Genomic DNA, 27,650 nt, shown 5'->3' on the forward strand with positions numbered 1-27,650 from the left:
TTAATAATATCCACGCGCGACTTACACACGTTGTAGTTTGCCCCGCGCGAGGCAAGGCTCACAAGAGGCCCAGATATCAGTACTTAGCATAAAACAATGGAACAAATGAGCATGCTAACCCCGCGCGGGTTAGTTTGCTGTCCAACAAGAGCCACTCAGTAGGGAAGCGCACGGCTACCTACGGTGGTACATAAGGTACAAGTGGCAGTAAAAGGAGCCAATGAGCGTCTAGCAGGCTCTGGTCAATCGTGCGCCACGATCGTCTGACGAGAAGTACACAAGGACGCCTACGTGGCACCAATCAGAGGACGGAGACAACTGTCCCACGATCTCCACTTGTCTGCTGATGACAGAAGGACAACAAGGCCGACAACAATGACACGTGGCTCCAATCAAGGTGCGCCAGCACCGACGAGCGTCTAGAAGCCACTAAGCGGTCGACGCCAGTGAGACAAAGAGCATATCCGTTTTGTTGTCCGCTTCTGGCCCAAGGCCCATCAGCCCATAACCCCTTACACCTCTCCGGCTATAAATAGAGACCTCATGCCACAGGTTAAACATTCTATTCCCTCTACTCTCACTCTTAACACTTAATTACTCTCAAAGCAGTCGCTTATTCTCACGTCGGAGCCTGGTTAAGAGGGAAACCCCCACATTCCCCTCTTAACGAGTAACGGTGTTCTGTTTTGCAGGGTCAGATTACCAAGTCGGAGCTCAAATATCCTTAAGAAGATTAACCATCATGAAAGGAACATAAACCAATCTAATTAACTCCCTAATTAGATCACTGTTTCTTCACATGAGTATGCATTTATGCAATAAAAAATAGTGCGATTTAGATTTTGAGCCGAAGTCCCTAGATCAAAAAAGTTGCAATACTTGGTTTGGTTTTGTTTGAGATAGCTACAACTTTACTACATCAAGAGTATATAACCTAAATTGTATTCAGAGGCTACTTTGAAAATTGATTTAACCACGAAACATAGAACTCTAATTAAGAGTCAAAAAAGTGCTCACCACTTAGACTGTGCGGTGTGGGGCTCATCTCCGGGCTGGCTAGGGCTGGCTACACCATCCCCTCAACCCGTCCTCGTCGCCATCGTCCTCTCCTGGCCTGCCTCGACCCTCCACTTCTCATATACTAACACACACACACATACATACCTACACATATATGTGTATATATATATTGAGGCTGATCCTCACACCCTAGGTTCATCCTTTTTAGGCTAATCCCCACACTGCTTACGTGCACACCTACATGGCGGATCATCCTTTGAGGACTACTCTCCTCCACACCCAATAGCCTTAGTTTTACTCATAACTTTCTACAAATGATTAGTTATAATTCACCAAACGAGTTTAAACAAGATTGAGCCTATCCTAAGACTCATTTAATAACAAGTTTGAGCCTGAGCTTCACATACAGGCTTTGCAAGGCAGCTATTTGTAAAACTTTTATATAAATGTAAACCACATATTTACATAATAATCTATACTATATAATAAAAGAAACCAATTTTGGGACACTTGTCACCATATTAGCAATGTATCTTATGGATAATTATTATTTAGTTTAATTTCTTCTAATTAAATATAGATAACTATCTTATTAAATATATTTAGTTTAATCTCTTATGGATAATTGTTATTTAGTTTAATTTTAATTTAATCTTTTTAGAAAAAACTCATAATTAGTTTATTAACGAAATATATTTTTATTAAAATAACTAACGATAAATTTTAAAATTCTTTTGTGATGAAAAGGAATAGAATTGAAGTTGGCTTCAGTTTTTTTTCTCCTTTTGAAAAAATTACCTACATCTATCAAGTAAATTAAAGAAACTATAGCATATTGATAAAAAAATTGCCATATATAAGACCTAAACTAATTAAAATCTATTACTATCTAAGTTCATCATTTATTTTTTTCTGTCCGGTAATTTTTTTCACTTATGATAAGTGGGAGAAGAGGGAAGGGCTAAGTGTGGGTTCCGTAGTTATATCAACAAATCATCCCTTTTTTAAATGGTTTGCTTAATCTTAATTTCTGGATGAACCCATTGTGTTTTTTGGGTAATAAGCAAAAGTTATAGGCAAATTACATGACACAATTCAATTGTGTGGAGGAACTTTGCCTAAAGGGATTAGGCATGCACCCCCTTCACCCTTATGTTTATATACTTGACTACATGAGAAAATGAACACAAATGAAGTTGCTTAGATTTCAAGCATATTTAGTGAGCTTAGGTCTTTATCCCAATAGTTTCTCTGGGCTCATCCCGCTTACTTTTGGGAAGCTATCAAAGTAGAGATTTATGTATGTTCGCTTATCTATTATTCGGAATTGTGTTATTATTAGTATTTTTATAAGAATAATTTATTTTTAGTGTGATGAAATATCATGGGATGATATGTGTTTTGAGTTTTTTTTTTGGTTTAATAGTTTGACTGGTCCACTCCTTATGCAATTGACCAACATCACATAGCTGCAAGTGTTGTATTACTTATGCTCATGAAATTATGTGGCCTAGCTCGGCTGTCAGACAAGTTGGGTAGTGGGAAGTTCTTTCGTTCAGGCTGAACCAAACCGCGTTGTCTTGACCCGAACCGCTTTTGGTCCCGTTTTTTACAAGTAATTAATTGGTGTGTCAAATATGATGAAATTACTATTTTAGCGATTTATCCATTTTTTAACTAGAATGTTATAGAACGTTTTGTGCATTAAAACATACTTTGGCCAGCTTTTAATCTATTTGACCTGTTTTGTTTTTTAGAACGTCCCATGTACAAGCGTTGGAGGTAAATTCACTCGAATCAACCCAATCAACTAATGTCATTGGGTCTAATTGCCACTCTACTCATTGCTTAGCTGTATAATATTACAAGCACATTACAATAATTTTTTAAGTCAGGCTCTATCATACATATCATATTTACTGGTGGAAACTAGCGCAACTGGAGCTTTGGCTGGAGGGATGTCGGATGGGGCTGCTCTATTGTTTGTTGCCCCTTCCATCGCATTTGCGAGGCGGTGGCCACTAAGAGAGTATATAATAACAATCATCGAAAGTCAAAACAGTTTCTCTTATGCTTCTATATATTTTTATAAATACCAAATATGACGAGGTTTCATTCTTTTAATGTCGTGTATCCACCATTGCCATGCATCTAATCATGAACCTTATATATACAAGGGTGGGCTCAAGTGTTAAAGGGAAAATATTATGGGGTTTGAAGGGTGAAAACAACTGAATTTGGATCATATATGAGGAAAAGCATAGCAGAAGCAAGAGACAAAGGAAAAGAAATGCTTGGTAGAACTTACTTTTTCTAAACCTAATTTCGAATTTCATTTCTTGATTTGTAACTTCTCTGGGCATATACTTATGTAATCCTCACTTTGATTTCTTTTTTTCTAGCAGAATCTATATTCATCACAGGTTTATAGTTTTGTGATGTTTATCAGCACTTAAATTGAATGGATTTATGTTTCATTGTATTATTTCAGTTTATTTACAGTATTATTTGGAAGGATGATTAATTTTAGATAAATAATGAATACTATCACTGTACTGATACTCTTAATAGTAAACTTCAAATAAAACTTTATATTGCACGTTTTAAAGTTTAGTTTCATATTAGACTATTAAACCTTTAAAGTATTTTCGTTGGTTAAACCGCGTGTACACGCGGGGTTTAACCTAGTTATTATCTATAAAGGTATGATTAACTAAATGATATACATTATAGTTACATAAACATAGTTATATATACAATTACACATATAGAAACAAATAATTACGTGTATATGAATAAAATAATACTACAATGAACAAATAATAAAAGAGTTGAGTCCCAACCGAACTCAAGCTTAAAAAGCCCTAACCAAACTCAAACTTAGAAAAAAATAACACTTATATGCTTGTTCAAACTCTAAGTTGACTCCAATGAATTGCACCTTACCTCCATGGCTCTATATCTTCATTAACCATAACAATACAACGGGCTTTTTTTTTAATTAGGGGTCTTTAACGGGTCGTGTTCGTGGGTTGGCGGGTTTAACTGGACCCAAACCCGAAAATCATGTCATACATATGAACCTGAACACCACCCGAATATTCACGGGTTCCCGAACACCACCCGTTTAACCCAAAAATTTTAATTTTTAATTTTTTTTCACAAATTATTAGTATAATAAAATTAAAAACGTACTAAAAACACAAACGCATATAATACGATTACATTTTAATTATTAATCTTATGTCAATTTCTCATTTTAAGTTTTAATTATAGCATAAAACACCCACCAAATTTAATTTATAACATAAAACATAATGTAAAAAAAAATATAACATAAATGAGTTAAACGGGTCAACCCGCCAACCCGGCCGGGTTGACCCAAACTTGACTCGTTTAGCTAAACGGGTTCGTGGGTTCAACTTGAAACTCACTCAAATCATTTAGACTAAACCAAAACCCATAAATTTTATGTTAGGTTTGTGTCAGAAATTCACACCCTAGTTTTTTTAACATGTAAGGCAAGTTAGTAGCAACAAATGGGCTTTTGGGTGGGTCATAACTCATAACACCCAAGTTAGCCGAAAAACAGGCCCAACTTTTCAGTGGTTCACATATACAAGAAACCCTAGGTACCACTTCCCTTTTGCACAGAGTTCGTCACTCCAAACACCTTCTTCGCGTCTCTGTTTACAGGTTTGAACCTTGAACTTTGAACCTCTTGTTTCATCAATCGTACACACAAACACAAAAACAAACAGTTAATTGTGCATATGTAATCTATTGCTTCTAGATCAGGTACGGTTAGGGTTTTTAAATCTAAACTCATTTCTACAGTGTCTTATTATCCTATTTTGAGTGATCATATTGAATTGCTTATGTGCTATATGTTAAACTTCGGTTACCTGTGTTTGTAATGATATGTGTTTATTGCTGGATGCTATTGTTTGTTTGATTGTTATCACTTTGTTTAAAATGTATGTTCTTACTATGGTTCTGAGTACATTTATACACTATAAGTAGTTAATACGGTAAAATCTCATGTATCGGTCAAGAACCGATGTTTGAGAAATCGGTAATTTTAATATTATGCTAAATTTATATATATAGCAGTTTAACGCTAACCATTCAGTATACTCTTCTACTATTAACTAATTAACTTTTTGTAACTTGCAAAACACTAAATATTGTAGCAAGTAAACTGACTAAGAAGAAAAGGTATTGATATCGGGAAAAATATCGGTCAAATATCGCTGATGTTATCGGTTTGACGGTACCGATATTCTGACTGATGTTTTGTACCGGTATCTCGGCTAGGGACTGATAACTGATATATCGGGATATTAACTATACATAGTTTATACATTATATTTCAAATTTTAAGATGTTTTGGAACTAATATTTTCACTGATTTTTCATGTTGAAGTGTCAAACAAACCCTTTAAACTATTTCATTTCATTCGAATATGGTCTGCGAAGTGGGAATGCTATCGTTTAAATATTTATGGTATGCTTTGTAGTAATCAATGGCGGTTCCTAAGCTTGACAAGAAGATCATTAAGAAGCGTGTCAAGAAGTTCAAGAGGCCCCAAAGTGACTGGAAAATATGTGTCAAGGTACATTTTTCTTTTCTTATTCATATGATTATGGCGTTTATGCATTTGTAGTGTTAATTAAGGGCTGACTTTTTGTGTTGTGTGGTAGGAAAACTGGCGTAGGCCAAAGGGTATTGATTCTCGTGTCAGGAGAAAGTTTAAAGGTGTCACTCTTATGCCCAATATCGGTTACGGGTCAGACAAAAAGACCCGCCACTTTCTTCCAAACGGTTTTAAGAAGTTTGTCGTGCACAATGCCAAAGAGTTGGAAGTTCTCATGATGCACAACAGGTATTGTTAAACTCCTAGTCATGTAAATGAGAGTATCATGTCAAATATTTTCTTGTTGTTCAAGATGAAGAACGTTATTTTGTTTAGTAATGTATATTAAAAGATAATGATATGTTTATACTTTCATCATTACCTGTAAGCAAATAAAAGAGTAAAGTACACGGATGGTTCTTTGGTTTACCAAAATTTTGGATTTGGTCCTTAGCTTTCCAAAACTACACGGATGGTCCCTATGGTTTGCACTTTGTAACACATTTAGTCTCCAGTCAACAAATCCAAAGGTTTTAGCATGTCCGAAGTTAAGGACTAAATGCGTTACAAAGTGCGAACCTCAGGGTATCCATGTTCTTTTAGAAAAAAAGCCGGGGACTATATGCGTTACAAAGCGCAAATCACACGACCATCTATGCACTTTTGGAAAGCTAGGGACCAAATCCAAAGTTTTGGTAAACCACATGGACCATCTGTGTACTTTACTCTAAATAAAATGATTAGTTGCAAGTTCACGCTTGCTATAACTAAAATATCAAATTTGATTTTCATTTTTTACATATAATTTCAGGACATACTGTGCCGAGATAGCACACAATGTATCAACCCGCAAAAGGAAGGAAATCGTTGAGCGTGCCGCACAATTGGACGTCGTTGTTACCAACAAATTAGCCAGGCTGCGTAGCCAAGAAGACGAATAACCATCCTATTCACCCCCTGAAAAAAAAACTTTTCGTCTTCAAACGTTTAAGCTCATGTAGTTTGTTACCAGAAGCTTTCATTAAATCATGTTTCTTTTCAAATTACATATGCATACACACTTATTTGCTAAATGCTAATCTCTCTATCTATTCTACATATTGTCAAGAGTACTTCATCATCTGCCGAACCAATGATCTCTGACATATACTATTGTTCATTCAAATTCAATACCCCTGCTGTCCGTCGGTTAGTCTCACACGTATGCTGCTAAATTCACGATGAATTTACCATGTCGTTTTTGTAACTAGCTTTTTTAATAAACTCCACCTGTATGTCGGGATTCTCACATCGAATCATCTTCTTAACACATATTTCAACATTCGTTGCTTCTCTCACAAGGCATCCGATGCAAAACCCCAAAGAGTTCAAGTGAAAAACGGCTTTTCTTTTGCACTCTTCGTCACCCTGAATCGTATCCTTGACTTCTTCCATGTGTTCAACAAAAGAGTCCACAAGTTTGGAACCTGCTTCGGAAGTCGGTTGACTTCCCAACTCTAAGTCAAAGAATCCTTCACTCTCTTGGTCAAAGACGTCGTTTGACTTGACCAGAGCTATCTTCTGTAAACGCTTGACGCACGGACTCGTGGTCTCCTTCAAAATATTCAAACTGCTCACAATGTGTTCTTGAAGCTCTTTCCGCCCACCCTCGCAACTTTGCGACATACTTGCGATAAACCGCGTGTTATAAATCATAATCTGCATTAAATCAACAATATTTGATAACCGTTCTTGCGTGTTCTCGTAGCACGAAGCCTTAAACGGTAGAAACCAGAAGCTAGGCTCGGATTTCGCATCTTTAATCAAGTTTTTCAATCCGTTTATATCGGATTTAAGTCTCTTGATCTTTTCATTCACCGAAAGAAAATCCGGAATTTGATTTATGCATTCATCTAATGTTCTCAAACATCGGGCCACTTGACGTTTGACCAAAGTTGCTGGTCTAACCGGTTGAAGTATAATCTCCAACAAAACCATGCAAAAAAGCCCGATGGAAACCTCGGTTAATCTAGCAATGGCGAATTCTCTTGGCGGGCCGTAGTTTTTCCGTCCGAGAATCAAAAGTGCTCCGATCACCGCTGCTATACCGCCACTTTCGCCGTACATTTGACTGTTTTGTAACATGCTTGTGAAAACAATCCAAGGTAGAATAATAATAAACCTTATTTCAGCCATTTGGTTTAAAAGACAACTACCTAGTACACCATAAACCGAACCGATTGCTGTTCCTTGTATTCGGTTATTTGCAACCGTAAAAATCGGTTGTCTTCCTTCTACGAAACTGATCGCTATTGTGAGCCCCGACCAATACCCGTTCTTTTTGTCGAAAAACATGCCGAGAAGTATCGCGAAGCCCAATGAAACCGAGCATTTTAAAGCAAATACGAACCTATCCTTACACCATTGAGTCATGGTTTCCTTGATTTTTGATTCTTCGGATACGTTAATGTTATTGGTTTTTTGACCGTTGAGTGACTCGGGTTTAGGGTTTATGGTTGAGTTGTTTATAAGTTGTTCAAAGCATGACAAGAAGAAAAACACGGGTAGGTTTTTGTGGTTCGGCGAAACGGAGGTAATCGGGTGTACGGATTTGTCGAATAATTGGTTTTTATTTTCGGGAACAGTAACCGCATCATCATACGGTACAAAACACTTGGCGTGCTCGAGTTTTAGCATTTGTTTAACCTGTTCGCTTTGCAAGTACGTTTTTAACTCGTCGTTAACAATACCAACGGGAAAAGAAGAAATGGCGGATAGCGCCATTTTCATTCCATTAATCGGTGTTTCAATGCTGTTTAATCTATCTCCCATTTTCATGTAACTCTTCTTGAAGTCGCGAACGCGATGTCTTTCCCACTTTACGCCTTCCTGTTGACAATAAGAAACAAAACTTTTAGAAACATTGGGTTCAAAGAGTTGAAGATGATCGAGCCATGGTGCGTGAAGGTGGAACCGTGGTTACCTGGATGCGGTTAATGTGGCGAATGAGCTTGGTTCCGGATTTCGCTAATGGTTCGGCTTGAGCAATCAGATCATCTGCTGTTGACTTGTCTTGACTCAAAAATGCTTTTAAGTAGAGATTGCTTCTATCTGATGCGTTTTCTGTATATGTCTGAAATTGCTTCTTCACCTACAAGTATCATTTGTCACTTAGTAAAGTTTATTGAAGTTTAGGGGTTGTTTGATATTGTTTAACAACCGAAAAAGAAAAACATAAAAATAAACTCGGAAGAAGAGTTTATTAAAGTTTAAAGGTTGTTTGTTAACTTTATTAAAGTTTAGGGTCTAAGAAGTAAACTGAGTAAACTACAGGGGGTGAAAATTACAGCATCGATACGATACCGGCAGTCGGTATAACAACTGAAATAGAAAATCCAAAAAATAAAGTCAAAAGAAACTTTAACCGAAGTTTAAGGGTTGTTTGATAACTTTATTAAAACATAGGGTGTAAGAACATAACTTAGTGAAAGAAAAAGTAAGTTGAGTAAAAGTATAGGGGACATAAGTGAAAGTTCATTAAATGACAAAAAAAATACTATTCATCAAACAACACGTTTTAATACTTCGGATTCGGGTTTTGGGTGGGTGAGTCCGAAAACATGGTCCAGGTTCGGGTTTCTAGTTGTTCAAGTAATCACGAAAACTATTACAAACCAAACACATCATAACATGTAGTATCATGGGCGGGGTCCGCGCCTCCCTGTTTTTTCGTTTTGTAATGTAAATTTTCCTGAAAATTTTCAAAAAATTTATATGTATTGAGTTTCCCCTAATTTTTTTCTTTAAAACTTTCGACCCCTATTTAAAGTTCAAGCTCCGCTACTGTGTAGTATCTTTTGAAAAAGTTATCAGGATACGTGATGAAAATCAAAAGAGGGAAAAAGATGGAAACTATAACAAATTTTGGAAAAGTCGAAATCTTGATTTTAGATTTAAAAAATTACCGAATTAGAATTGTTGATGATCTGATTCAAACCGATGATATCAGTTGAACCGATCATTCGGTTTTTCCAATCAAATCAAAGTGATGTGGGTTCAAATAAATCGTTGTAAAGTGTAAAAAAGTATTAGTTAAAAAATGATAATAGCCTCACCTACTTTAAACATAAAAGTTTTGTTCTCAAATAGGATTAGTGTTTGTGGTCTAGTTTTAAAAAACATAACATACTAATGTGAGTCATGTGATGTATCATGTATAGTAGCATATGAAACTCATGTTTAAAATTACAAGTTAGATGCATGACAATTTAACAAAGTTACTTGACTAGTCTAGAAATGAAAAATACCTCGGTTACAGCCAGTCTAGGGTACGGTAGTATCAAAGCCAGGACCGAACCCGACGCTCCAAGGGCCGTGCATGCCGCGATATGAACCGGGTGGCTCACGGGTCCAGCGTCACCACCACGAACAACCGCACCAACATATATTATCACCAGTTGTGCAAAGGCAATGCGCTTGGTTAGTATCGGAAGACACTCGGGAATGGCCACAACAAACGCACTCAAAGCCACCGCCACGGTAGCACCAGCCTCCGTAAACTTAGACGGGCCCACCACCCAAAAACATAGCAACGTCGAGGGAACCACTAGCACGGTGGCACAAAACGCGTTCCAAGAACCTCTTAAAGTGGTGCCAAGTGTTGCGTCAGAAACAATTAGTATCGCGGTCACGTAGGCCACGGATGGGTATTGAATCTGGTTTCGGACATTGTCTGGACCGTAGAGAGCGGTGCAACCAATTATGGTGCATGCTATCGCGGTTCTGAAGGCGGAACCTAGTCTTTCCCGCCAGATGGCACCTGCATGGGGCGGCGCCACCACTTTAACTCCCATTTTCGGGTAGTTCTTCATTGTAAACGAGTATCGATTTTTCAGAAACTTAATTGTAGTTGAAGGTTAAGATGTTACAAATATGTGTTTTGATTTTTGATGATCACTTGAAGTGTGGTTATGTAGGGAAGAAAAAGGGGGAGGGTGTCATTACTATGTGGGGTTTCTATGTGGGGCAACTTCACTATAAATAAATGGTACATTAGAGATAGATAAAATATTCATTTGTTTCTCTGTGTCGACAATTTTAACCTGTACAAATGATTGAAACCAGTAACATATAGAGTTAAATGTCATTTTCGTTTATCTGGTTTAAGCCATTTTGTCAGTTTAGTCCAAAGGTTTGATACGTTGTCATTTTTGTCCAAATAGTTTTAAACGTTGCCATTTTAGTCCGTTGGGTTAACTCCATCTCTTTATTTTGTTAACTAGAAGGGCATTTCGGTCATTTTAAATATAATTATGTTAACTAGAAGGGCAATTCGGCCATATAAAATGATAGAATTGCCCTTCTAGCTAACATAAAAAATGGACGGAGTAAATCCACTGGACTAAAATGACAACGCGTGAAACTATTTGGACTAAAATGGCAATGTTTCAAACCTTTGGACTAAACTGGTAAAATGATCCAAATCACAGGGACTAAAATGACATTTAACTCTAACATATATATCTTTAACGTTTACAATAAAGTTGTGCATAAAATTAATGTGGAACAACTTTTCAAATGTAACTTTTTAGAAATCTTGAATCCTGACAATAACTAGCATATGTTAACTGTCTAGAAAGATTAATCATGTGCCTTTGATCACATTGTACAGGTTAGGAGTGTCGTTTATCACATTGCAATACAGTAGGACTATCCTTGACAACAAAAATGTTTACCACGATAAGTAGGACTACCCTTAACAACAAAAATGAAAGTTAGAGGCACATAAATTAATTTTTTTAATACAGTGGGACTACCCTTGACAACAAAAATGAAACACTAACATAGGCACATGTAATAAGTGGGTTACATGACTCATTTACACATTGCAATACGTAATCATTTCAAGAACATGAACGATACAAAATGTTACGTTTAACAAAATTAAATACAATTAGTTCAATAATATGAATGACAAGATATGTTTACCACGATATTTGACAAGACCCACTAAACACGGTTTAAAATATAGCAAGTGTGATTAAATTAAGATGTATATAACAAAATGTATTTTAATATCAAAAGTATGACCCATTGGTCGATAACAAACGTACCTACAATATGATCAATAACACTCATAATTTTTCCTTTCATTGCAGGGCAATCCCACTCTAACGTAAAAATCACGTTGTCCGCCTTAATGAATAACTTTCTAAATATTCTCAACCAGAACGTTATAATTTGTTTTGAAACGACATAAGTGAAAGTTAGGAGCACATAACTCACTTTTCAATAGAGTAGGACTATCGTGGGCAACATAAATGAAGGTTATGAATGTCATTAGTCACATTGTTGGCAGGGACGGACCTAGTGTAGGTCTAGGCGTAGCCCGGGCTACGGCTCAACTTTTTTCCGGTAGTGCAAATTTTTTATTTTTTTTTTCGATTTTTATACTAAGGACACCCCTAAACAACTACGAGGACACCCCTAAACAACTACCTAAGGTGAAAATAAGTGAAGATGAAATGAAATCAAAATTTTCCATCGACGGAAACGTTTCCGGTCGACCTGCAAAAAAATTGTTTAAGATGGAAAAGATGAAGCATAATAAATAATAATAGTGAGGAGCATCGGAAACATAAAAAGCAAAGCAAGTTGGAATGCCAGAAGTTATATTCAAGTCAATAGTCAAACTATTGCATTTAATCACTTACTCTATTTTTTCTTAGAGGCCAGTATTAATAAAACCACAAAATGTTGTAAGCAAATATTTACCAAGAAAAAAAATTTATCAAGAAAAAAAAAAACAATTTACTTTAATTAATATCTAAACATTTAGTATATTTAATTTGTTACGGTAAACATTATCTGTTTGTCTTTTTTTTTATTTCTTTGTTTATCCTTTTTATTAAGTATATTATGCCTAGTGGAGATGGATATGATCGGGTGGTTCCACTGGTGGCACGATGATACTCCAGTGGTCCGTCAGTGATCCGAATTTGCCGTTCAAAAAAAGTATTAGATTTACTTTTTTTTTTTTAAATTTTTGATTCTTTTTGTTGTTGAATATATTTTTATTACAAATTATATATATAAAACTTCTTAATAACATTTAAAGTTTTATAAAAATAATTTATAACCTTCTACTGTGTGTTTCATACACTCATTAGTAAAAAATGATAATCAATGTATATAGAAATAAAATTATATTCGGATCTTGCAAGTCAATAATTTTTGTTCTCACATTTTATTAGAGAGTAACACTCTATTATAGAGTATGGATTATAAAGAAATAATTAACGATTTTGTTCTCAAAAATAGTTTCGATATAAATGTGTCTATACCTAATAATACATAATTTCAACCTGTATAACACACAGATGTGTAATTATATATATTAAGACTCATTTTTACTAGCCGCCGAGGTCCCTTAAGGGCTCTTGAATTCTCAGGGGACAAGCCCAGGTTAAAAAAAAAACAAAAAAACAAAACTAAGGGCCCATTTTTACTACCCGCACAGGCTTTTTAATTCTCAAGAACGACCACATGTAAAAAAAAAACTGAGGATACCCCTCGATTTTTCTTCTAGGTCCGCCACTGATTGTTGGTATGAATAATTATCATTCAACAAGTCATAGTTTAGATTTTTAAGATTCAATCTGCCTATATTTAATTATTTATAAAACAAAATCAATTTGAAAATGGGTTTAAACATGTCGTTTCAACATGTTAACTTATTAAGCATGATTAGTTAAATATGTTACGCGAGTCATATAAGATTTAAGTAGGTGGAACATGTTTAAACATGTTTTTAATCGTTTTCACCTTGTTATGATTTGCATACGATTATCTTAAATAATGATCCATCTAACTTCGTATCGAGCCATGTCATGTAGCTCGCCATCTCATAAATTACCAGCTCTAGACACATGTAACTTTGTATCAACTAATGTGATATTAGCTGCTAATCTCATAAATTACGAGCTCCAAACATGTGTTGAGAGTCCTTTTATATGGAAACTGCCTAACTTTTTTTATTTGTACAGTGGATCTTTACGCTAGATTTTTTTTAATCGATTAGTACATTATAATTTGTATTAGTTATTGTTATTTTTTAGGTTAAACGAAATGAACATGATTTAAATAAAAGTAAAAATAGAAAAAGAATAGAGATGCAAGCTACAACTTTTCTATGGATTAAAGGGAAAACAGAATAGAGTCAAATGGAATGGAATAAATGAGTGCGGTTTAATGTAACACTTTGATTGTGTCGGGTTTCGTTTTTTTGTTATGTTGTGCTTGGTGATATTTAAACATTGTAAGTTGGGTGGTTGACTTAGGAGTTTACTAACCATGTAGACTATTGTAAACTTTTGATGATGAATGGGAGATTGTTTTTGCCGTTCTAAAAGAAGAAAAAATAATAGAGTTTTGACTCTCTGAATGACTCCGATTTCATGGGATGTTTTAGTGAAGAGACTTCATTTTATTGGTTTTACTGGAATTTCTTTTCTTGGTTTACTAATTATTACAAAATAATTATCAAAAGCAGACATATATTTTTTTGGTTAAATATCATTTTCTAGAATTTTGTTTATATGCGTGCATCAACGGGCAAATTAATGGGATTTGTTTTACAAGTACATAATTGAATTAAATATATAAAAAAACCTTTCAAGTCATGTCACATTGCATGCATTAAAAAATTATTAAAAAAAACCCAAATAAATACTAGAATTTTCAGGAAAAAACACAAATACTAGAATTTTCAGGAAAAATCAAACATTCTTATACCCTACATTTACGAACAAAAATATCAAAGCTAAAGTACAATTTCAATTGCATTACTGGCACATGTGTCAATTAATGTTTTAAAAAAAACCTATTTACTAAAATGCCATTAAGAAGACTATTAACATCTAAACTTTCATTATATAAATATCCTCTGTAAGGGTGGCTTTTCTTTACTATTTTTTAATATTTTTATAATATTTTCATATCATGATTACTTTTAAATATATTATATTTCATTTTATAACTATTAAAATACGATGTTTAATAAAATTCGATGTATGTCATTGTGACATGTTTATTTTTATGTATGTACAGACATAAAGTTTACTCAAAACCGAGTTGTAAATAGTAATATACAAATGATCAAAGCACAAGCATGCTTGTCATCAAATTTTAAATTGTGGTTTAGATTTTTTTAAGTGACCTATTTACCTTTTTCTTTTTTAGTAATAGAAAATAATGTTTACTAAATTTTAAATATAGTTGTATTGGTAATAGAGGTTTTTTTAGTACCGTAGCTATAGCGAGTGACACTGACTGAACCAGTGCCCGCTCGAATAACATGTGACATTTGTTTCTATAGTTTTTTATTAATGTAAAACACGTGTCGATATCTTTTTAGGCGTATCTCTATTGGTAGTTACAGGGAGTGCATGTATCATACCTATAGTTTAACGAACTGAGTCGATGCCACCGAAAGCCTGCTGCGAAGCGCGGAAATCCAACTAGTTATAACATTATACAAATATCTTGAATGTATTTTTTTCTATGATTTGAAGAAAGTTAATATCTTTAGTGTCTTTCTGATATGATTTAATATCATAAGATTGGTCATTTCGTAAAAAAAAAAAATCACTAGTAAAGAATAGTGCATTAATTTGGGACCATCAGACTGGCCACAAATTTACCTTGGTTGCCCTTTTTGCGACGAAAAAACAGTTGTAAAACCTTTAGCCGCTAAGATTACTTGTTATTTGACACAAGTCACTTCGAGATAGCCATTACAGATCGACCAAAAGATATCGGTATCTGTATATCTGTGACTGATTTTGTGTCGTCCAATTTTACGACCAATATTTCATCTAATGTGACAGATTGTTTTGTTCGTAAATTGATTGCTTAATTTACTATTTATAAGTCATAGATGTCAATCAGTGTAGTGTATAATTAATCATAGTTTCACGTTTTTGTGTATTTTATTTCGCCTGAAATACTTTATAACCTCACATATGGTTTTTATATATATATATAAATCCGGGAATCAGGATGTGTTCGTCCCGTTCGTTTTTGATACCTTTGGCCCTCTCGCCCCTGACATGGTGCAGTTCCTCAAGCGGGTTCAACAGGTGGTAAGCAGTAACACCGCGCATGTTAAGGGACAAAATTTTATGTTTAGCACGGTAAGGTTTGCTGTTATTCAGAAGGGGGTAGCGGCACAGCTTGTTGTTCGTCTACCTGCCATTAGTCTGTAATCGTCTCGGTGTAACTTTTACATTTTGGTTAATAAAATTTATAGATTTCATACAAAAAAAAAAAAAAAAAACCCGGGCACAAATTAAATATGCATGATATTCTAACATTAATTAATCATTAATTTGATACTAAGAATATGATGATAACTTTATTCAAAGTCAAAAAAGTAAGTAAAATAAAAATATATACAAAATATAAAAGGAACATAAAACATTCTTATAATAATCACTATACCTATGAAAGAGAGAGTTGTTATTTTATGTAAATAAAAATAATATAAAATTCCCAAGATAATCAAAAAATCTAACAACCCAAGTATTATGATCCACGAATAAAACTTGTGGGTGCCAAACTAGTTGAAGAAACAAGAGGGAATTGATCAGCAAAACCGCCGTATGCAGGAGGGAATGTAGAAATGTTAAATGCATTATACGGATGGATTTAGATTTGGATAATGAATGATGATTGCACACTCATCATAGAAGGTGGCATCATGTCATTGACTTCATTTACTCCAACTCCTTAAAAACCCTAATTTTATGTGGTCTCAAGTAATAGGGAATTAATGAGCTTTATATCATTGCCGAATTGGGCTCTTATCATCCTATCAAACTTGTTAATATTGTCCACAAGCTTAAGTGTTCTCTCCCTTTACAACTGTCTCTCGAATTAAAGACGCTTGCAACAGCCTCGTGTCGAAAACCCTAACCCAAGATGGATAGATTCTTCATCACGGAAAGTAATCGAGGTTTTGTGACTGTTTGGTGTGGTGTTACTAGGGCCGAGAAGGCTAACCGAGCCCCCGTTAATGTCATAGAGATTCTTAACTAAGCTTCACTTTACTTAGTAAGATAGTTTAGAGGCTGTAGGTTAACTATGTTGGTTTCTGGGTGGGGGCTTGGGTTCATTTGACAACGTCATTGGACTTAAGGTGTTTTTTTCCCTTTGACGTCAAGGGTTCAAGCTGTAACGAAGGTGAATTAGGTGTAATTTAAGCCATTAAAAAAGTATGTTGATTTCCATTATAGATATTGTTTCTTAATTGAACATGACTGAAATGTAACTATTATAGAATTTATTGTGTAGCTAAGAGTTATTATTATACAGAATACATTAAGTTTCTTTTTGAAGTACTATACACAATAAGTATTATACACAATAGCTGGCCACAGCTGCCCTTTCTCTCACTTTTTTTCATTATGTAAAGATCTTTTTCTTCTTTTCCCTCTTGGTCTATGCCCCTCAAACGCGTTACACATATGTATAGATTATGATTTTTTTCTGCTACCGCACATGGTCTTATACGTCAAACATCATCAAAGTGTCTTCGTTAAGTTAAGAACATATTGACCATTTTACGAACACAAAACACTATCCGATCGACTGTTGTTTAATAGCACGAAACTATTCTTTACAAACTTTGTAGCTTGTATATTCATCTTTATATAATATTCAGAAGTGACAACTCTACGTGTGATATTAGTTTCATTCCAAAATAGAATATGAACAAATTAGGTTTTAAGTTATTAGTGCACATGTGACATTTGGAGAAAGAAGAAATGCGTGGACGGTTGGTGGCGATATCTCTTACGTGCATGCCTGAAAATTTTGTTGTCTATGATTGCTCCAAGTTCCAACCATGTTCGAAGGCTTTAAACGTGTCTAAACATGTTCTCATAATAATATTTCTATTAGATCAACTTTAGTATAGTATTCATGTGTAAGAAACAAAAAATCACATGTATTCATGTATGCCGAGAGAGTTTGAAGGGAGCAAATTAGTGTGGGTAATTATGCCGTTGATAGTTTTTCCTAAAAGAGTGAGTTAAACATGCATGATAGCCCTTCTTCATATGTTTTAAGTTACATGTATAAGTGTTAGAATGGTTATCGTTTTTCTATAAACGCTCAGGAGGTGCAGGGCCAGACATATAGTATAATTAACCTAGACTTGGGCCTAGGTGTTCTTCAAAAAACAGGGTCTCAAATTAAAAGAAAATTTATATGCTAACTATTATATTAGTGCAAATTGTTTGTTTTAGATTTGTTTGATTTCTTATATAAGCAAAATCAATCTGTGTTATAGTTGTATTAGATTTTTGCTTAGTTTCAAACACGGATAAATGAGTACCATTTATAATAATAATAAAAAAAGAAAAAGGACCCCATTTTGCTTAGTTTCAAACACGGATAAATGAGTACCATTTATAATAATAAAAAGAAAAAGAAAAAGGACCCTAAAATTTCTTTTCGCCTTGGTCCTCTAAAAAGGTTGAAATGGCCCTACGTAGGACAAATCAAATAAAAAATTTAACTAGGATTAACATGATGTAGTTTTGTTAACGGGAAGTTGCTAACGACTGAAAAGGGGTAAAATAGGTAATCTATCTGTGTTTACTCTTTTTTTTATTAGAACATAGTTTCACAAAAACTCAAGTTTACTCTTATATGCTAAATTGGATTTTTATATACATCATAAAATTGAGAATTTTATTATTTGATTTGAGTAAAACGATATTATTTTATAAGCTGCAATGCACTATGCGATTATCTCATTTTACATGGTACATGTCGAGGCGTGTAACACTTTTGATTATGTATTAAATGGTACATTTACACCATTTTACATGGTGCATATACATGTGGCAGGAACATGTATTACATAAATAGACGCATCATATCGACCAATAATGCATCTTCAATCAAGATGTGGAAATACAAACTATTATTGGTTTTAATTCATAATTTTTTATTAACGAAAGACATGAAACTAGACAACTATTTAAAACATTCTAAGACTTCCTATCATGAATCCAGTGGCGGAGCTTAAACGAAAACTCTGCAGGGGTCAGATTCTTAAAAATCCAATATTTTACACTATAAAGAACAACATTATTTGATGATAAGTGGGAGCTTAAAACTTGACATAGTGGATTTGAAATTGATAGCGGTGCCTAGAAGAACCTAACCAAGACATCAAGCTCAAGCAAACCGCTTGCGGAAACCCTTTGTCAAGATAAACTAGGAGATTGAAATAAAAGCCACTTCAGGAAACTAACTACTAATATATTTTTGTGTAGTAACTAAGTTTATAAACACTTAAGAAATAAAACCAACTATTTTTATCAGTTAGAGAGTTTATTGATGTTCTTATTTCACAAGTTACTTTGTTGGAGATCCATTGACTAATGGGGAAACTAAAAAAGAATGATTGAGGGTTTCTTAAAAAGTGATAATTAGGAGGCAATGACATCGAGAGGAACGAGGGCCATCAACATATTAGCTGCTTGCTCTTGCTTGACGGCTAGAAAATGTAAGAAGCGAGTCAACAATCATGAAAACCGGCGAAAATAAAATTTAGTTTTTGTTAATATACAATATTAATAATTTGTCTCTCTATAAACCTTAAATACGAAGATTTACAATGAGACAAAGATAGTTTATGTTAAAAGATTAGAATAAATGTATTTTATCAGTTTTATATCCAGATTGTTTAATTATTTGTTACTTCAAATGTGTTTGAGTTCATGGTGCTTATGTTGTTGTGGGCTTCGAGAGGAGTCGAGTTGATGATGGGCCAGATAAGTTGTGATTGGCGTATGAGAAGGTTTATAAAGAAAAGAGTCAGGTTGTCAGAGTTTTTCAAAAACTCAGAAGATATTTTCTGGATCTCGTTTTATGGCCTCTCTATCTCTCCCTTTCTCCAGAAAGTTCTATGGTTCTTAAATAACTAGGGTTCATCAAATCTCTAGAGTTTTTTTGTTCAATTGTATTTAGTTTTGTTAGGATAACCATCCCATTGTTGATTCTCTAGTCGATAGTTTGTATTCTTGTTTCTGATTGTTTGTATTAGAAGATTTTTGGGTTAATAAATTCGGTTTAGGTAGATAATCTGTTAAAGCTCTGATCTTTCACTCTTATCTTTGAAGGTTGTGTAACTAGGGTTTCTAAGTTTCAAACCCAAGATCTGTTGGCGATCTGATTTATACCGTCATTGAAAGTTGAAGACAAAGGTTCTTGGAAATTAAAGGCATGATTCTAATGCTCATCACTCATCTAATTCAACTTTTGAAAGAATTAAGTTCCGTAACCTAACTGAAGGTTATGGCACATCTCTTATCTAGTTCAAGCTTTCAGAAGATTGTGTTCTCGTAACCCTAACTAAAGGTTGTGGTTCACACTAATACTTTTTGTTCATTTAAAAATGTGTATCTACTTGGTTCATCATCCTCGAAACTCGAAAATGTGAGATCATTCTTTTCCCTAGGTTTAATTTTTGTCACATGTTATTTCTATTGATAGGCATATCTTGGCTGACTTAAGGGGATCAACGCTTGTTGATAACACATAGAGCCCTGCCCTATACTTGTATGCTTGCATATACATGTACATATCTTCTTGATTGTTAGAGATATTGTTGACTGTTATATCATCTTTGTGTGCATCACTTGTGTGAGTAGTTTTACAATTATTGTGTGTTTGCATCATCGACTATAACTATTTTTTCTTGACTTGCCACCTAGAGTAGTTTGTCTGAATTCCTGGCTCTAGTTTCAGTCAATTTTCCTACGTGTGTGTGTGTGATCAACGTACCTTTTTAATTGAAATATAATGGTTGAAGGTGATCCTATTATGATATCTAAAACTCTTGTTAGTAAGTTGGAAGCTAGGGACCCGTTGTATCTTCATGCTAGTGATTCTAGTAGTCTAACTGTGATTAGTATAAAGTTGGAAGAAACTGAAAACTATACTGTACGGGCTAATTCTATGAATATGGCTTTACAAAATAAAAACAAAACCAGTTTTATTGATAAAACTTGTATAAAATCAATTAATAATGTGGTTCTTGCTAAACAATAGGAAAGGTGTAATTTTATAGTTCTTTCTTAGATTCTCAATACTGTTTCTGATGAGTCATATGTTGGTCAAGTCTATTCTAAACTAGCTTCTGAAGTTTGGGAGGATTTGAAAGAAACTTATGACAAAGTAGATGGGTTTGTTGTGTTTGGATTGTTTTAAAGAATTAAGTGTTTTACGCAAAGTGGTTATAATGTGTCTGATTATTATCATACATTTAATACTATGTGAAAACAATTTGATGCAATTGTTTAACTACTATCTTGTACCTTTAAGCATCAAAAGTGTTTAATGATTTTAGTTATCTGATAAAACTCATGTAGTTTTTTATGGGTTTAGACGATATATATTAACCTCTCAAAACACAAGATGTTGGACTTGTATCAAAAGCAAATCAGTTAGTTGATAACAAAAGAAAGTTTTATAGATGGCCTAACCCTGTGAGTGGTAAAACTGCTCGAACTTCTTTTGTCGAGGTTTTAGACCTAGAGGTAATCAAAACTTTAGTCAAGGAACTAAGTCTCGTATCACAAATAACTCTGTGAGTGATTAAACTGCTCAGACTTCTTTTGTTCAAATTAGTTCTCTTACCTCTGATCAATTTGCTATTTTTTAGGTTTGCTAAATGAGAAAAATGTTGAAGAAACTCTAAAAACTAATGTTTGAGGTAGTTGTTTTAATGTTTTTTTTCTGCATCTAGCCTTAATAAAAGAATACTTAGCTTTAATGCTGGAAAGTTTTCAAAATGTGACTTAAACTGAATCATATTCTGGTGCAAATCAACACATTGTGATGTCTGATGAAAATGTTTTCAATCAAATAGATATGTCTGAGTTTTAAATAAAAGTAAAAGATCCTAATGGTTCTAACACTATTGTAACTAAAATTGAGTGTTTTAAATTAAATGATTTTGCTGTGTTTGTTGTATCAGAATACTGTATTAACTTAGTTTCACTGTACAAACTTGCCAAAGATAATAAACTTAGTGTTGTTTTTTATGAAGAAAATTATTACATTTAGCTTGATAGACAAAGCAATGGTCTTTATTTTTGTAGTGATACATAAAATAATGTGATATGAAGGTGTGTTTTAATAGCTTTGATGTTATAAATTTGTGACATTCTAGATTAGGTCATCTGTCTGATCAAGTTTTACATGTTTTAAAAGATGGTTTAAATTTAAAAACGTAAAAGAAACCGGACCGCGTGATATATATCATAAATCTAAGCAACATAGAACCCCATTTCCTTTAACGATGATATGTCTTTGAGTCTAGGTAAATTAGTTCACCTAGATATTTGAGGACCTTATAAAGGTACTAGCAGAGAGGGATTTAAGTACTTTCCTTACTATTGTAGATTATTATACTAGAGCTGGGTATGGGTGTTTTTGATGAAAGATAAATATGAGGTTTTCAAAAATATTAAAAGTTTTTATAACTTAACTAAAAATCTAATTTGATAAATCAATTAAAAATTTTAGAAGTGTTAATGCAGTTTGTTAATCACATGTTTGTTTATTTAGATGCACATGATATTATTCATCAAATATCATGTGCTTGCACTCTAGTGGAAAATGAGTTGAGAGAATACATAAACATCTTTTAAATGTGGCCAGGGGCATTACTTTTTCTAAAGGTTTACCTGTTAGTTTTTGCAATAAATGTGTGTTATCTATTTCTTACTGGTTAACATGACACCTTTATCTGTGTTGAACGACAAATCTCCGTATGAATATTGTTTGGACTCAAACCCTCTCTTAATCATTTGAGATTTTTTTTTGTATGGTTTTAAGTACTTCACACAAGTTTGATGAACATACTGAAAAATGCGTTAGGGTTTATGAAACAATCTAATTTCCTTTCAAAGAGTTTATTACATGGTTGGTCCTTGTGGTTTATGTAAAATAACAAGATTTGGTACTAAGAGTTTAAAGTAAAAATATGGGGTATTAACTTTTGATCTTTTAACATCCTAGGGCTAACTCCAGTTAATTACTAACTGACAATTAATGGTATTTTCATCATTCCACATCTTAGTACACAATCTTGTTACTTTTGAGAAACCAAATGGACTTATCGCGTAATTTACTCCAATCATTTAAAACATAACTTTTCTTTTTCTTTTATTATCTAACAGTTTTTTTAACTATTTAACTAAATAATTTTTTAAATGATGAAAAATTATATATTCTAAAAGATTTGATGTACATCATGACGTATTTTTATCTAGATTTTGTTATGCGAAACCAATCCTAAGTCACGATTTTTCTTTTTTATCTATGTATCGTTGTGTGAAATCGAGCAGAACTAACAACATATTTTTTATCTATGTGTCGTTGTGTCAAATTTAGCCGAACTCACGACGTATGTTTTTATGTATGTTTCGTTGTGTGAAAAGTTATATATTCTAAAATATTTTATCTACGTAAACACATATTTTTTATCTACGATTCGTTGAGTGAAATCCAGCCGAACTCACGACATGTTTTTTACTTACGTTTCACTATGTGAAAAGTTATATTCCAAAATATTTTATCTACGTTAGGACGAATTTGATATCTTCGTTTCATTGTGTGAAACCGTGCCGAACCCATGACATGTTTTTTATCTGCTTTTCTTTGTGTGAAAATTTATACATTCTTAAAGATTTTATCTATGTCATGACATATTTTTATCTACATTTCGTTGCGAAACCAGGCAGAACTCATTGCGTGTTTTTATCTACATTTATTTGTGTAAAAAGTTATAAATTCTAAATGATTTTATCTATGTCATTACGTACTTTTATCTGAGTTTCCTTGTGTTAAATCGAGCCGAACTCACAAAGAATTTTGTTATCTACGTTTTGTTGTATGAAAAGATATATATTCTAAAAGATTTTATCTACGTTACAATGTATTTTTTATCTACATTTCGTTGTGTAAAATCGAGCCAAACTAACAACGTATTTTGTATCTACGTTTCATTGTGTGAAATCGAGCTGAACTCACTAATTTAAAAGTTATTTTGTTAAATAATTAAGAAAAGTGGAGTTAAATAATAATAAAATAAAACAGGAGAAATTATGTTTTAAATAATAAGAGTTAATTACGTGATAAATCGATGCAGTTTCTCAAAAGTAATAAGGTTAGGTACCAAGATGTGATATGACGAAAATACCATCAGTTCTCAGTAAGTTTTTAAGAGATGTTAGCCTTAATACCATAGGATGTTACAAAACCAAAAGTTGTACCCTAGATTGTTACTTTAAACTCTTGGTACCGAACCTTGGTACTCTTTACAAACCATAGAACCGATCGTGTAATTACCTCTAGTTCAAATTTGAATAGAAACATTTAAATAGTGAAAGTTTCATTAATCACCTTAATTTTTTTTTTTGATGTTTTTAAAATTGAAAAAAATTCTCAAATGAAAACATTCCCGATAATGAGGAGTGGGTGCAAAAAGACTACTAGTGTAGGTCCGCAACATATGAGTAATTCTGAATCAATAGGCTTGGTTGATTTATAGCAGCCTATGTAGACAAATGATATCTCCTATTATGTAGATCACGCCAATGTTAGAAATGAAGAGACAAGATCTCCAAAGAGAAATAAAGGCCCAACAGTATTTGAGGAGATCAGCCAGAAACATTAATCTTCCAAAAAAATTAGAAGATTTTGTGATTGAAGAAGAAGTCAAATTCGGTTTTGAAAAAGCAGTTAGCTATGCAAATCTTTCTGTTTGAAATCTTTGTTTTGATCAGATATTAAAAAAATGTTGAACCAAAGACATACGAGAAAGCGTTAAAAGATGCTAATTAGGTAAATGATATGAATGAAGGGATTGCAACATTTCATAGAAATAATACTTTGGAAACTGACTTACCTGCTGATAGAAAACGTATCCTATTGGTTGTAGATGGATGTTTAAAGTTAAATATAAATTCATAGGGAGGTGGAATGATATGAGGCTAGGCTGGTTGCTGAGGGTATTAACCAAAGAAAGGGTATAGATTTTGATAAGACCTTCCCTCTGTCGTCAAAATGGCAATGTTAGGTGTGTGATCAACTTATATTTTCAAAATAGTTGCCACTATATTAGTTAGATGTAAATAATGCTTTTTTTATATAATGAACCAAAAGTAGACGATACATGGTAATGGTTGATGGGAATTATTCAGAAAATAATACCAAAGTATGTAAATTGAATACGTCTTTATGTACGCTTAAACAAGCCCAATGTATGTGGAATGAGAAATTTGTGATGTATTGTTAGGTATTATCATCCTTTATTCATGACTATACAAAACACTTCGAGATTAGCTTTTTTTCGGGAAAAAGTTGCATCTAGTGTCATTAAAACTACAGAAGTTGTTCACTAAAGGATTGTTTCCTCAACAGCATGATGATATGTGTAAGCCTCTAAAGTTAATCAGTCTGTTTTTTATATCTAGAATGTTTATTTTTATTCCAAATATGTTTTGAGGTTCATGGATTGCTTATGTTGCCCAGGGTTGCCTTGAAAATGGGCTAGACAAGTTGTGATGGGCATATGAGAGGGTTTATTAAACAAAGAGTCAAGTTGTTGGAGTTTTTCAACAACTCATAAGATATTTTCTAGATCTCTTTTTATGGTCACTCTCTCTCCAGGAAGTTCTATGATTCTTGAATAACTAGGGTTCATCAAATCCCTAGCAGATTTTGTTACTGAAGTCCTGTAACACCCCGTGTTTCGAAAGTCAAAGTCAAAGTCAAGATTGAAGTCAAAGGAAGAAAAGATTGCTAATTGCGATCTGTCACTCCTTGCTCAATTCTTGTTTTGACATCTTTGACTTGTAGATAGTCTATTTTATTTATCGCATTAGTTGTATTATGTGGAGTACTTGTTAATAATCGAGGTTTATTCGCTGTTTATCGCATGCTTTATCGCTTTATCATTTATCGCAATCACAATAGCATTCGCAATCCGAATTATGTGTTCTGGATATTGTTTTACGTGTGTGTGTGTTACTTATGTGTTACTTGTGCACGTTTATTTATGTTTATGTTGTGGTGATTAATCGAAACGCAATCGAAACGCTATCGCAATCGAATCGCAAACGCTAAGCGCAAGTTAATTAGGATGATTGTATGTTAGATATAGTAGTTGGGATTAATGAGAAACTCCATCGCATCGCAAAGCTCAACACGCGAATCGAAACAGCAAAACTCGTCGCGCCGAACACTCAAATCGAGTGGCCAACCGACTGAATTGCCACCCGATCGAGTTGCCACCCGATCGGGTGGCAGCCACTTTCCCCACTTTCCATTTTGGGAAACCCTATAAATACCCTTCATATGTCACATCACTTGATGTGACAACTCTCACTCGACTCAACTCGCTCCAGCCCACTTTTCTTCCGATTTCTCGCGATTCTTGTAAGTTTTCAACCTAAATCTTGTACTTTCTTGATCTACACGCACTCCTACACCTTTCTATCTTTTAAATCTTAACTTTTAACCGTGAAATCACTAGATTTAAGGTGTTCTAGGATGATGTCATCATGGGGTTCTTATGAGCTTCATGTTTTGGCCTCAACCCACCAAGAACAACTTAGATCTGAACGATTTCCACATGAATAAACAAAGATCTTGCATAGATCTGAACATATTCAAGGTGAAAAGGATTGAGAGATGGTTTTCTTATTTTCTTTCAACTCTTTTACACTCAATGCACTCAAAATCGATAGAATCGGAGCTTGTTCTGATCTTCTACTCCTTCTTAGTGATGTGTTGGTTCAAGATCTGGATTCTTTCCAAGAGATTACTGATTTCGGGTTAAACATGAAACACCGTCTCGAACAGTTAAACTGGTTGGACTAGGGTGATTCCTGTCCGATTGGGTCACTAAGTCTTGACGAGGTTTCTGTTGTTTGGCACGTTATCAAACCGTCTCGAGAAAATCGCAAAACTATCAAAACAACCAAGTAACAAGACGATCAGGCCGCCGGGACGGATTGCCGTCCGATCGGATTGCCTCCCGATCGGACTGCCATCCGATCGGACAGCCACCTGATCAGCTTGCACCTTGGTCGGACACTTAACTTTTATTTTCAACTTTGGAGGTTTTGAACATCGAACGGATTGCCGTCCGATCGGATTGACATCCGATCGGATTACCATCCGACCATGTGATGTTTAGACTGCAATCCGATCGAGTGACAAACTGCTGTGAACTTGTTCTCACTAAGTGTCCAACCAATCGGATCGTTACCCGATCGAACGACCGTTCGATCGCCCGACCTGAAAGGTAGAGATACTTCTCTGTTTTCAAAATGCTACAACGAAAACTTCAAAATGCAAACCATCATACACAAACATATCCATCCCAAACGAGGTAACAATCCAAACGAATGGTCACCCGATCGGATGACCATCCGAACAGATTGTCACCCGATCGACTGGCCATCCGATCGGATTACCGTCCGATCCTTTGACACTTGCACCGATTTACGCGCCACTTATCGTTTATACTATCGTTCTGATCAGGCTAAACTCGCTCTAGCGCTCCCTTCAATCCATCATCGCTGTGAGTATACTCGAACCCTTTTTGCTTTACGCACTTTTGGGTGTTACATACGTTACTTATTCTAAATCACATCGAACACACTACGCAATACTTTAACGCTAACCGTTACTGCATGTTATATGTGACTAAATGAATGCTTGTTTGTTATGTTTACACATGGATTGCTGTCTGCCTGCCTTAGCAACGATAGTACTATAGTTTGGACTCAGCACTTGTTCACTCAGGGGTTATTAAGGACAATTAAACACATGGTTCACAATGGTGAATATGGATTAAGAACTGCCTTGCACAGTCAACCCGCAGTCATTGGTATTGATAGGATCATGTCGATAACTTATGTG

The 27,650-nt window shown here is 34.3% G+C and overlaps 2 protein-coding genes and 1 long non-coding RNA gene across 4 annotated transcripts; 2 read left to right on the forward strand and 1 right to left on the reverse strand.

Moving 5' to 3' along the window:
• Positions 1-4,561: 4,561 nt before the first annotated feature.
• On the forward strand, positions 4,562-6,757 carry LOC110873474 (60S ribosomal protein L32-1). Of its 2 annotated transcripts, none has more exons than XM_022122413.2 (4): positions 4,562-4,716; positions 5,541-5,636; positions 5,725-5,906; positions 6,469-6,757. In XM_022122413.2, exons 2-4 carry the CDS (start codon positions 5,547-5,549, stop codon positions 6,596-6,598), a joined length of 402 nt encoding a protein of 133 aa, XP_021978105.1. In that variant the 5' UTR covers positions 4,562-4,716; positions 5,541-5,546; the 3' UTR covers positions 6,599-6,757. The 2 variants fall into 2 exon arrangements, with proteins under 2 accessions (XP_021978105.1, XP_021978106.1); XM_022122414.2 differs by having other exon boundaries at positions 4,647-4,818.
• On the reverse strand, positions 6,616-10,661 carry LOC110873473. Its single transcript, XM_022122412.2, has 3 exons — positions 9,944-10,661; positions 8,620-8,787; positions 6,616-8,525 (listed from the first exon to the last, which is right to left on the reverse strand). The coding sequence occupies exons 1-3, from the start codon at positions 10,505-10,507 to the stop codon at positions 6,873-6,875; spliced, it is 2,385 nt and encodes a 794-aa protein (XP_021978104.1). The 5' UTR covers positions 10,508-10,661; the 3' UTR covers positions 6,616-6,872.
• Positions 10,662-25,023: 14,362 nt separating this feature from the next.
• Positions 25,024-25,379, forward strand: LOC110871361. Its single transcript, XR_002553676.1, has 2 exons — positions 25,024-25,155; positions 25,254-25,379. It is a non-coding gene; the product is annotated as an uncharacterized LOC110871361 (long non-coding RNA).
• The last annotated feature ends 2,271 nt before the right edge of the window (positions 25,380-27,650 follow it).

Source organism: Helianthus annuus, chromosome 8 (assembly GCF_002127325.2).
Source record: "Helianthus annuus cultivar XRQ/B chromosome 8, HanXRQr2.0-SUNRISE, whole genome shotgun sequence".
Classification (NCBI taxonomy): Eukaryota; Viridiplantae; Streptophyta; class Magnoliopsida; order Asterales; family Asteraceae; genus Helianthus; species Helianthus annuus.